Genomic DNA, 13498 nt, shown 5'->3' with positions numbered 1-13498 from the left:
AAACTACCAAAGACAATTGCGTCGGGCTTTGCGCTGCGCCGGCTGCAAGATAGGGCCTTTAGTGTTGTGTTTTTTCAGTAGTCTATTTAAACTACTGCCTTACTGGGTGCTTCAATATTCACTGTTGGTAACGTGTTCCACATTGTGATGGCTATGTACATTAGATCTGCATAGTGCAACTATTGTGGGTTTTTGTTTAACTAGATTACCCCTAGTAGCCTGCCTGGTAGTGTGACTATGTTGGTCTCTCATCATTTATTTGTGAGGACAGATCTAGGGCTGCACCATGAATTTAGGCGACACATCGTTTCGTTTTAAATTCAACAAGCACGTTGTTGTATTTTAGCAGAATACTGAAAGCAGAAAGGCAGAACTAAGTATACTTTAATATTAATTTAAGTTATCACGGTATTCAAGCATGTTTTTGCATATTTTCCTCATATCGACCATCCTGAGTACAGACAACTTTGTTAATTACTATAACAGAAATTCCTATTTAGATTGCATGCCAAGCTATGGTCTACTGTGAGCTATCTGATGAATGAGCGTGTGACGTGTGTTCCCACAGGCCAGCAGTGGAGTGAAGCAGTGGAACAAGAGGTGGTTCGTCCTGGCTGACAGATGTCTCTTCTACTACAAAGGTTTGTGCTTCACTCTGTTCTCCAGCTCGGATATCTGCTTCTGTGGTTTTCACTTTATACCATTTGTGATGAGCAGAGCCACACGGAATCGGCAGATGCTGAATTTTATTATAAATGATATTATTATTATTATTATTATTATTATTATTATTATTATTATTATTATTATATATTAAACTGTAATGAATGTTGACACATCACCACAAGCAGAAAAGAATTGTTAATGTTTTTTTAATGTGGATCACCACTAAAAACTAAAAACAAACCAAACCAAAAAAAACCTGCAGATTCTGTTTGGGCCTGCTAACGATGCTAATGCTGTGTATTATTTAGATAATGTGTGGCCAGCATGAGGGTTACTAACTTATTAATGTGGTTCATTTATTACGCCACCTCTGTAACAACAACCACATACAGCACACTGCTTGATGTGTTAAACATTGGTAAATGTAGAAATGCATAGTTTCTGCACTCACTGTGGCAACATTGTGGACAGTTAGGTTAGAAGTTATGTTTGTGCCTAACTTTACATTTCTGAAATATTATTTGATGTCAGTGGTTCTCCCTTTGTTGTCAGAGTCCATACATGACATGGAACTAATGATCGAATCAAGTAACATGAGTCAGCCATGTTGGTTGCTTTGAGTAGTTTACTTTCATTTTTTTTGTAATGCTGTAAAATATTCTGCAATGTCTAATCAGACCTTCATCATCTTGTTGAGACTGAATGTACTTCACCTGGTGTTGTCAAACATTTACTGACTGCTTTGCTTTTACAGTTTTTTCCAACTGCTTACACACGTTTTCAAAACTATGTCTCCTTCTTTCAAAACTCTACACACAATTCCCAAAACTGCACACACAAAATGCAAAATGCCTCACATCGCCTTCAAAATGCCATAAACACTGCATTCAAAATGTCATGAACACATCTCAACATGAAGCATTTGCATCAAATGGCAAACACTTTTTTCATAATAGTACATTTTTGGATATACCATGTACATACTATTGTTCTAAATCTAAAGCTCGTTTGTCTTTCATAGGCCTATATCTACATTTACAATGTTCTAGAGTGAAAGTAATCTGCTGAGAGGGGTTGAAAAGTGCACTGTAAACAACAATGTAATGTTACAGTAAAACAGGAAATATTTATTGGGCAAAACATAACGTTTGTAAGAGGAGCATAGTGTTGTATACAGTAGCATGAAACAAGAAAACAAAACTACAAACATGTAAACCAAAGGTATCATTTTTAGAATAAAGAGAGAGAGTGTGTGTGTGTGTGTGTGTGTGTGTGTGTGTGTGTGTGCGCTTGTGTGTCAGAGCGGGGGTGGGGGGTGTTGTGTGCAAAACAAAGCCTAATTGATTTACTGTATAATGCGGAAATAGTCATTAGATAGTGGGATGCCTGTTCTCATTTCTGAAGGATAGAAGTATGGACGCCACTGTAAAGCTACTCAAGATGGGCTTTTTTATTATTACATGTCATTTAGCTGACGCTTTTATCCAAAGCGACTTACAATTGCTATATATGTCAGAGGTCGCACGCCTCTGGAGTAACTAGGGGTTAAGTGTCTTGCTCAGGGACACATTGGTTGATGTATCGCAGTGGGAATCGAACCCAGGTCTCCCACACCAAAAGGCATGTGTCGTATCCACTGCGCCGTCACCACCCAACTGATCACGCATGGTCAATCCGTGGTTGATCACATGATGAACTTCACCTGGTGTTGTCAAACATTTACTGACGTTTACTGACATTTACATGGTGAAGAAGTGTGGCCCTGATCTCATCAGAGATGGCTCTCCTTCTTTCCCTCCTCCTCCTCCTCCTTCTCGTCCCCTGTCTCTCCCTCCTCCTCCCCTTGCTCTCTATCTGTTGTTGGCATCCATTGTTCAAAACAGGTAATCTGACCTTTGACCTTAGGCCTATACTAAAGCAGTGGTTGGTTAGTGATCAGTTAAGCATAATGTGTTTGCACATGTGAGGAGTGTGTGTGTGCCCTGGTAAATAAGTGTAGCATTTCGATTGGTTGTGTTCGGAAAAGGTAAGCAAGTCACAGCCTGTTAGATTTTTGTGTCTTAGGTAGAGAAGTGTGTGTAGTGTTTTGAAAAAAAAAGTGTTTCATGCAATTGAAAACTGAGTGAAAGGCTGAGAAATAGCTTATGGTTTTGGAGATTTGGTGTGTAGTTTTGCACTTCTGAGTGAGAGGTTTCAAAAATCGTGTGACATGAAAAGATTTTGTGTGTAAGCAGCCAACCACAAATACACAAAGGAAGCTTGTAGAGACAAAAAACATATACAACAGCAAACATATCAGGGAATACTGTACAAAATGTGCAAGAAACAAGGAAATATGCTGCCAGTGTATCAACCTCATGGGTCATCCAATCACGCCTCTCTGTCAACATGTTCTCGACATCACACCTGATTTCCTCCCTTGCAGTGCAACAAGGGAAACATCTTTTGGTATGAACGATTGAGAAAAACTGTAATGAAATCACTACTTCACCCAGCTATTCAGATGACTGCTAGGTACTAATAATATTATTTATGTAATTACCTTTCTATTAAGCTACACTCTCTTCTTATACATGGTGTTGGCCCGAATATAAGACGTTTTTTTCTTCCCTCGAAATGTGTCAGAAAAAGTGGGGTCATCTTTTATTCGGGGTCTCAATAAACTGTACATTCACAACAGCAGATGGCGCCAAATAGCGAGCCACGATAGATAGATAGCGATAGTGATTAAGCCACTGAACCAGAGAATGGGAGTGACCATAGTGACAGTGAATTGCGGCTCTGGGTGTATATTTCTGTCTGAACAACAGAGTAGTAACTGAGCCTTTTTCTGTCACTTTTTTCTGTCCAACCAGAGCTCGACGCAGCACTGAGTTAATGTTTCGCTGTCAGGAGTGCTACTCAGGACACATGCGCCTATTTTCTGACTGTGTGTCTGTGTGGACGCTGCTGAAGATGTGTGACATCTGGCAGAACATCTGCAGACGCTATATTTTCACCAAAAAATAACTTGAACCTGGTTGTTTTTTCACTCTGAGATGAATAGCCTAGTTGGCTACAATTCTTTTGACCAAAATGCATCACTTTCGATATTGCGGTGATATTGTAGGGTTAACTATTGCTGCTTTTACAAAATATTTACATATTGAGATTTTTGATAAATAATCATCAGTGATGTGGCTATGATGACTAAGTGGGTAAAGGCAGACAATAGAACAGCTAGAACAGTCTGGTACGTTCAGAAAATGACATCACATTACTGTAAAGCAGCCTCTAAAACCAGGAAAAGACAACACGTGTCATATTACAATATCTAAAATGTAAGACAACATCTCGCCTCTTCATATTGATTGATATCGATGTAATATTGATATAATGCCCAGCCCTAGTCCTACCAAAAGACTACAGTTTGTTTCATTTGTATGGTATTTACATTATACCATAAGTTGTTGATTAACACATGTGACTAATTAATGTGACAAGTTTTAATATTTTCAAATCTGAACAGCAATTTTTTTTTTTTTCCATCAACGAGTCTTGAACAAGAGTGGGGTCGTCTTAAAATCAGGGTCGTCTTATATTTGGGCGAATACAGTAAATGACCAGCGCTTAAAGAATACTGGAAATGTTAATCGTCCAACCATATTCAGTATTAGTAAAAGAGTGTAGTGTGTGTGTGTGTGTGTGTGTGTGTGTGTGTGTGTGTGTGTGTGTGTGTGTGTGTGTGTGTGTTTGTGTGTGTGTGTGTGTGTGTGTGTGTGTGTGTGTGTGTGTACACATCATTTCTCACATGCAGATGAATGGGTCACTGAGCTGAATCTGGGCTGCAGCCTGGCTCTGCTCTCATTTCAGCAGAGCACATCACCATGGTAATGGTGGCTGCAGTCTCTGGAAATCAGCGGTGGAAGAAGTATTCAGATCATTTTACTTAAGTAAAAGTACTAAGTATTAAAAGTAAAACTACTCAATGCCTCCCAAACTCCCATTTTAGAAACTGGAAAGGATCCAAACAGCTGTGTGTTTAAAAGTCTAATCATTTTAGCTGTACCTCAACATTTGTACTTAAGTACAGTACTTGAGTAAATGTACTTGGTTACATTCCACCACTGCTGAAAGTAAAAAACATATTGGTTAGTTATGAAAAACGATGTCCTCATTTATTATAACTCTGGTAACCATTTTTTGTTCAAATGGAGAGATTGAACAACAATAATTTGGTGAATGCAATGTTTGTTTTTTCCATAACTAGCTCATTAGGTGTTCTTCAAATAATAAAAACACCATTAAAAATGATAAGAAATGTTTTCAAAATCAAGTGTTGATGTTAAATTACTCGTCTTTACGAGAAAATGTATGAATTTAATTATTTTCTTAGTTGATCTGTATCCAAATCCCAGTGCTTTTGTATTCCGCGGTTTTCCAGTCTTATAATGAGTCCTGGGGACTTGTCTGTTCTAGCGCTGCAGTAAGTGTCCAGTACTGTGGTGCTCATGTCTCAGTGATGTGTGGTCCTCTACCTCGGAGCTGATAGAAGCCTTGACTAACCTTGTGCAGAATGCAGCAGTAAAGCCCTGATAGATAGAAGCTGTTCACAGAACACACACAGTGATAAGAGTCCAACCGCCAACAAAACACACAATAATAATAGTTATGCTGCTGTCAAACTCCTTTTTCAGTGTCATATTTTATTTATACTTATTGTGTTTTTAGTTAAGGCAGTATTTATGAGCCAGTGGAACAAAATGTTGTTCATATGTGCACTCTGTATGGCAATGAAATCCATCTATCTATCTTTTTATCTATTCTTTCTCTCCATCCATCTATCCATCCATCCATCAATCCATCCATCTTTCCAACTATCTATCTATTCTTTCTATCTACCAATCCTTCCATATTGCTATATTTGACATACAGTTCTTTGTCCTCTTTGTCTTTCTATCTCCGTAGCAGTTTAACAAAATAATCTAGGTTAAGGTTGTGATGATTTTACAAACTTCTAATAACGAACATGGCCCACCAGTGCCCGTGGGCATTATTCTGACGTTATTTCCCTCTGTGCCGGGGGCTTCTCTCTCTATTCTGAACACGTCTGTTGTGTTCCAGCCTCCTCTCCTCTCCGTCTGGCCCAGCTGTGTTTTGGAAACGAAGGCTTAGAGAGACAGGGAGCGAGCAATGGAGGGAGGAATTTGTGACAGTGCAATTTACCACTGCAATTGCTATGCCACCCAGGACTGAGGGCCAAAACATGGGCACAAGGGGAGGAGAAAAAGCCCCGGTTTTTGTTGTGTGGGTGTTTTACAGGGCTATCTCAGACTGCTCCGAGGCACAGCTTGGGCTTATATGAGTGTGTCTGTTTAGACAAATAAGTTTTATATTTCAGATATTTCTTCACTTAGACTAGACTATCAATATCAATGATACTCTATAATCAATATGCTCAATTTAAAAAAAAATAACAAAAGTTGTTACAAGAATTATTTATCAAGAGATGGACAGAAACACTGAAAATGTCATAAAGTTAGTTTTTACTTGCAAGTAGAGTCAATTTGCAGCGCTTACAGCAAAGCACAGAAAATGAAAAAAAAAAACGAGAAGCCCTCTACATCGGCTATTTATGATTAATATGAAGACATAATACAGAGTCGATGTCCTCTCCTCTATCTGGTCAGAGTCGATGACATCCCCTTTATCTGTTCAGGGATTGCATGTTCTGCCCTCAGGCTCCAGACAAGATAGCCAATGGCTCCATGTTATCTTGTGGGAGAGCAATGAGTATAATGTGATATTCTTATGCAAAAAGTTTAATATTAACAAGAATTTTTCTAACAAAAGGCCATTAAACAGTTTGAGTGTAAATCTATAATCTCTCATTTTCCAAAATGTTTTATTTCACTTAATTTTATCCAAATTAGGAATTTTTTGAACAGTAGAATTAGACATGATATGTAAGCCTCACATTGGTCCCTCTCAGCCTCTGTGTTGCCTATCGAAAACCCAAGAATTACAAATGGTCTTAATGTATGTTATATTCAGTCTTGAATTATCTCAATAAAAGTCTATACTTATACTGTATAATAACAATAATCTGCCACTCCATTACATACTAGAGACAGATACATTTTATGGATACATTTTGTTTTGCCAAACATGTAAATGTGCTTAACGGGGCAAAAGTGTGTCCGTTATTGTTAATGTTCTGCTGTGTAGTTGCCGTCACTCAGGGGTGGAATTACATGTAACAGGTGACACATTACATTTACTCTTGTTACTGTGACAAATACTTTTACTTAAGTACTTTTTTTATCGCAAGTATTGTAAATATATACATATACATTTCAAGTTACAGAGAGAGAAAAAAAAGTCTTGATAAACTGTGCGAGAATGGAACTATGTGCACTGTACCAATGGATGTACAAACGCGTATCAGTGGAGGACTTTGATACTTAAGAAAACTTAAAAATGTGATCATGCTCAGGCAAGTTATGAAGCGTCGTTCTTTCTCTGATTTCTAAGCGGATTTATGGACGTTTAAATGCGATGGGCATCTGAGATAATGACATCCTTGGGAAGTGTACGTCAACCTGAATGATATCAGTATCTGTTCTAGGTCTGTGCAACTGAATTACGACTCAAATTACCCCACACAGTCTCTTTGGCTCATGTCTCTCCCTTCACGCCTCCCCTTTAACTCTCCCGCGCCCCTCTGGAGAAGCTTTTGGCTTTCTTTTTTAGCTTTGTCCCGCTGAATGTCCCTGTTCATTACAGACCAAATCCTGTATTAGCACAGGGAATATTTCATTCCCCACCTCCCCCCTGTAATGTTAATCCCATCCCAATGGGGTTTAAGATTCTACAGCCATGCTAGCAGCTGTTAGAATATTTCATATTTGTATGCTAGCTCAGCTATCTACTTAATAGACCACGTTGCCTTCTCTGAAGGGTTCAGGTAGGAGGGGTGAGGCTGGTTTTGGCTGGCTCCTCTTTGGCCCCACATGACGTGGTTTTCGGCAATTCCGCCTCTCTTGGACGAAACGCCATGGGAGCTCCCACTTTGGAGGTAACCTGCTGTCTCAGTCGAGTGGGACCCTGTTCCACCCCTTCTTGGCAGGGCTCAGATCAGTGGCCTGGGCCCTGAAAAGGATGGCCTCTTGGCTTGCCAGAGCCTGTATTAAGGACTATGCAAGAAGCCCGGTCCCCATCCAGCAGAGATGGGGACTCGAGTTTGAGACTCGGACTTCCAACTTGACTTGAGTCTCGTCCTCAAAAGACTTCAGACTCGACTCGGACTTGAGATGCCGGACTTGTGAACAAACTTTATTTTTAAGAAACGTTCCCCTCCCTGCGTAACCTATGACCTACCTACGTACCACGTAATACGTAACGTATCTGCCGCGTGCGGCCACACGTGAGCGAGGACAACAAACATGTCGACTGCACCGGCAGCTGCTGTGCCATTCATCAGAAGCTTTGGCTTCAAAAACTTCAGACAACAAGGCCCAAACAAAAGAAGCGCTGAATGCAAAATATGTGGACTCGAGCTCCAAGACTTGAGACTTGGGCTACATTTACATTGCTACGTTTTGGTTTAAAAACGAATATCTTTTGCTACGTTTACACCTCGCATCCACACTTCTCTGGCGTTTCAGAGCCTCTAAACCGGAGACATTTGAAAACACTTGTTTGGTTTGGTTTGGAATCTGCGGGGTTGTGTTGCAAACGGAGACCTTTGGCAACACCGACACTGATGCCAATGTTTCGCCGCCTGATTGGGTCATGACGTCTCTAAGCTACTAACGTTACCATGGCAACTACCAGCAACGGGCGGAGTATACATGCTGCCTCCTGTTTATGCCCAGTATACGAGAATGTTGAAGAAATATGCGGTTTAGGCGTGTTAGTTTAAACTGTAAAGACAGCGTGCACTGAGATCGCGTTTGGCTCTAAACTGTGCTTAAAAACCAAAACGTAGCAATGTAAATGTAGCCTTGGACTCTAGCTGAATGACTTGTGAGCATCTCTGCCATTCAGTAGGGCTGCCTACTCTGGGGGGGGGGTCTCACCAGGCGGATCCCTACTCAGTTGCAGCCCTGAATGTCCTGTCATTTCTGCAGACCTACCTGGTAGCTGGGAGTCTGCCATAACCCTGCGAGGGATTGTGACAGAAATCGAGGCCGTCTGTGTTTGCAAATACACACTGAACGAGAATGATCCTGGATTTCATTGGTTCCTCAGACGTGCCCAGAGGCTGAGAGTTGGCAGGACCAGACCTTCAACCCTCTGTGGGACTTGGTCATTGGTGCACTTTAGCATCCCCCCTTTAAACCCCTGGTAGGGGCTGCTGAATTTAAAATAGCTCCCCTTAAAACAGTGTTCTTGTTGGCCATAACTTGTGGTAGAAGGATAGGTGAGCTGCAAATACTGTTAGATCGTACATCATAGAGCGTGATTCATCTGCGTTATTTTTTTGACACATTCTTTTTTTCTGTAATTAATTAACCAAATTGACCAACATGAATGTGTCATTATCAGTTTGCCTACCTTCCTGTATGTTGCATTGTGTGTGTGTTTCTGTTCAGTCTAATATAATGCAAGTTCACGGTTGCAGTCTATAAATACAGACATCAATAAACCATTCAAATGTGTGGTGGGGGGAGACACGGACGGAGGGGAGGTAGAAGTTTTTTTATTCACCTGCTGTCCCTTTGTGTGTGTGTGTGTGTGTGTGTGTGTGTGTGTGTGTGAGCGCATGTGTGGGCGTGAGATAATAATCAGCCCACGTGACTCAGTGTTACAGGAATCTTGGCCCCCAGCCAACTGTACCTGCTGTGTCCCCCCCCCACACACAGAATCAGGCAATTGTATGATTGCACAAGCCCTTCCCCCTCCCCCAGATCTCTGTGTGTGTGTCTCTCTCTCTCTCTCTCTCTCTCTCTCTCTCTCTCTCTCTCTCTCTGCTCCATTGCCCTTGTTTGCTCTCTCTCTCTCTCTCTCTCTCTCTGTCTCACACACAAACACACACATAAACACACACTCAGCACAGCAGGGAGAGTGTCGGTGCAGAACTGCGTTCAGGAAATAGGAGGTAGGATGTTCACGGAGAGAGAGGAGTGTATCCCTTTTCAAACTGCTGAAATTTTCATGCCTCCTTTCATTATTTAGTCAGCACCGGTGCTCTCCTTCTACAGGGCTTCTATTTATCGTCGCTGGATCCTTGTGTGTGTGTGTGTGTGTGTGTGTGTGTGTGTGTGTGTGTGTGTGTGTGTGTGTGTGTGTGTGTGTGTGTGAGCGTGTGAGCCATTACCGCTGCTTATCAGAGGGAACCTCAGACCATAATGGATATCTATTCTAGGAAGCTGTCACCGTGGGAGCAGAGATTGTGCTGGGAGGAGGGCAGCTTGGATTCAACCCTCATGTTTGGACTGTGCTGAACACTCCTTCTCTGTTTTGCTGTCTTTTTTATCCTGCAGGTTGGATGAATTGGCTCTGGATGTAATTGTTATTTCTCTCACACAGTAGGTGTAGCCATGCCTCAGATCGTTGTTCTGTTCCTCTCTGATTCTCTCTTCTGGGAGGTTTTCACACTTTCATTTCTCTTTATGCAGACGAGAAGGAGGACACGGTGTTAGGCAGTTTGCCGCTGCTTAGTTTCCGAATCGGAGGAGTGGAACCTTCGGATAACATCACCCGCAAGTTTGCCTTTAAGGTCAGTAACATCCTGGTGGAGGCACAGAGGGTGCTGGGAGCTCTATGTGTTATTGCATTTCATGCAGGGGGACGTAACGGGACACAATGAGCGCGTAACTTTCAATGTGCAAGACATACATTTGTGTAAAACAAATGGCTTACATGTAGGAACTAGGGCTGCACAACATATCGTTTTCTTATCATCATCACAATATCAACTGGTGCAGTAAACACATCGCGAAAGGCTGCGACACATCCTGAAAAGACACTCAGAGAGTTCTTGTGTTAGTTGAAAGAAAATATCAGCAGAAAACTGCACTTTAACATGTAACTGTCATTCTTGTTTTTTTTAATGCTGCCTTTTATATTCAATTCAATACAATTTGTTTAATAAAAGGATGTTGGAAATGATTTTCTTTCATTTGTTTTCAAATTCAACGAGCAGTTTGTTGTATTTTAGCAGAATACTGAAAGGAGAACCGAGCACGTTTTAATATCTGTTTTTTTTATTTAAGTAATATCGTTATCGCGCATATTGCATCTTTTCCTCATATCGTGCAGGCCTGGTAGGAACAATACGGTTCATTTCAGAGTGTAGGAAATGTTCCAAAGCAACGGCATTGAAAGGCTATTGGCTGTAGGTTTCCAGAGTGACAAGTATTCCTTACAGAACAACGCTCTAACCCTTAAAGACGTCTCCTTGTGCATTGGGACTGCTTCTTGCATAAGCAGGACGTACTGAAGTTTGAACTTGTTCCCTGGTTGCAGCGCTGTGGCTTAGTGGAGGGTGTTGGTTCGGTTGTAGTTGATTGATAGAAGCTGACTGGCTTCATGGCTGAGTCACATGCTGTTATTTATGACTGCTAAAGAGCGCCTAGGGAACTGGAGTCTCCCAGTCTCATCAGAGTGGAGGATTGAGGTTGGTGTTTTTCAGTTGGGGAGGCGACATTGAATTATGACTTCTAGTATGGGTTTGGATGTTTAATCAGATTCTTAGTCCGTTTTCTTTTTTTGGTAAGCTCTTGCTTAATGTTGATATTGTGTCGCTGACATGATTTATGTCCTCATTTTGTTTATTTCTCATAAACTATACACCAGAACCATCCCTGTGCAATTATTTGGAAAGTCAATATTATCCAAAGTATTGGATATTGCAGTGGATCGAACATGCAGTCACATCATGGACATTTTGTACTCTAACGAAGTTTAGTTGCTTGAGTAAATGAGCATCAGTTTGACTGATGAGGGTGATTGGCTAACAAGCACATTTTGTATCTCGACATGGTCTCGAAAAGGCTTTCCATTGACAAACAATTTACTGGCATGACGTCAGCATAGGGTTGGGCGATTCCAGTATCAAGTCTGCATGTTGATTCCGGTTCTTATCGATTCTCGATTCCCATACATTGAGGGGCGGAGTTGAAACCGGGTCACATGCTTATTTCACAGATAAGAGGAACATTTATGCTTTTTCAGTGTTAAATAAGCAACACTTTAGAGTGCAGCTTACTGTGCTCCATGGCTGCAACACAACAAGCTGTACAAGTACAGCGGCCGCTACGAAAACCAAAACTTGCTTGTGTTAACTTTGACCCCAACGATCGGATCCGAATCCAAACTTTTCGACACGATTCCATTGGAATCATAATTTTTCAAATGGTTCCACGTTGGAACCGGCCCCCGATGCCCAGTCCTGCATCTGCAGCTAAGACGGACAGCACTGACAGGACCATGTCCCGGTTTATTACATCCTGATAGTCTGAAGACACAGTGGCACTTTCTTATGTCCTATAAATGGGATGTAATGAAAATCAAAGAGCAGAAATATATGACCTGTATAATTGCGGCTCGTGACGAACGTATCGCGGCTGCGTTTCCTCAGATCTTGACGACAGTCGGGCATAAACAGAGCTCCGGAGGCGGCAGCACAGCATCTGACAGAGCTGTTTGTCAGATCTGAATAAAGATGAGACGAGGAGGATGTAAAGTAGGTTATCGGAGTGTGAATCTGCTGAGTAAAGCTTTATATGAGTTGGAAAGTTAGCCATGTTTCCCCCTTCAGCATCAACATGAAACACACACACACACACACACACACACACACACACACACACACACACTCTGTCTATCTCTATCTCTTCATCCCTGTTTGTCACTATCAGTTTTCTTCACTTTTCAGAACATTTAGTGCTATTTGTTGTTCTATTCCTTTGCATGACAGTGCAAAGTCTGGTGCAAAGTCCAGTGCATGTACCCAGTGTGTGTGTACAGACACAGAAACAAACACACACACACACACACACACACACACACACACACACACACACACACACACACACACACACATGCACCTGCAGTGGAGACAGACTGAGCAAATATACTCAGTGTGGCTTTGACAGCTTGCCAAGGGTTAGTTAGGGTGCTGCTTGTTAGCTAATGTTCAGACTGGACACTCAGTACTGTTTCCTGTCCAATTTCCATGTACAGTTCCAGTCATCCTGCCATGACCCTGGCAGTTAATATTCACACACTACAAGGTGTAATATTACCATTACTAATATTAACTGATCAAATATCAAGTGCACACTTTCAAAATCATGTTGCAAACCCAGCAGGGTTAAAAGACTAAAATAATCATGAAGACTAAAGAGCGAAGCTAGAAATATATTGGAGGAAAATAAAAATAGAGATGAGATGGAAAATGTCACGAAGAAAGGATAAAAGGCTTTAACAAGGCCTTTGAATCAGAGTTATTCTGAATAAGTGGTTTTAAGGGCAACACTGACTGCCAGGCTGAGAGTGATAGAGCAGGGAATGGAACAGTGACAGTCACATCCTGTACTCACTTAATGAGTCATTTATAAGTCAATAACGTCATTTTCAGGGACATTGGGCTGGGAAGGTTTGTTTTTTTAACTTGTGACAGAGCTAGCCCTTTGCCCTGCTTCCAGTCTTAATGTTAAGCTAAGCTAACTGCATCATAGTCTCAGTCTGGATCAACAGAAGGACATTTCCAGGTTAACTGCCTGACGCGTCGGATGTCCCTGTACTTCCGCTCTCGGTGCGTTGCCGTTCTCATACTCCGTTCTCTTCAGAAACCAAACAACTTTTTGAGCTAGCAAGCTACACGTTGAAAATGTCAAGTTTT

The 13498-nt window shown here is 41.4% G+C and overlaps 1 protein-coding gene across 17 annotated transcripts in view; it reads left to right on the top strand.

The window, feature by feature from the left end:
• plekha6 (pleckstrin homology domain containing, family A member 6) overlaps positions 1–13498 on the top strand; it is a 101270-nt gene that overhangs the window by 35150 nt on the left and 52622 nt on the right. For 14 of the 17 annotated variants that reach the window (XM_078249302.1, XM_078249297.1, XM_078249299.1 and 11 more), the window contains exons 5-6: positions 569–641; positions 10269–10369. In XM_078249302.1, the coding sequence (XP_078105428.1) occupies positions 569–641; positions 10269–10369 (174 nt within the window). The other 3 variants (XM_078249310.1, XM_078249311.1, XM_078249309.1) reach the window with 3 other exon arrangements.

The sequence above is a fragment of the Sander vitreus genome, chromosome 4, assembly GCF_031162955.1.
Source record: "Sander vitreus isolate 19-12246 chromosome 4, sanVit1, whole genome shotgun sequence".
Lineage (NCBI taxonomy): Eukaryota > Metazoa > Chordata > Actinopteri > Perciformes > Percidae > Sander > Sander vitreus.
The sequence above is the reverse complement of the archived record's forward strand: the minus strand, read 5'-3'. Positions and strand labels throughout refer to the sequence as shown.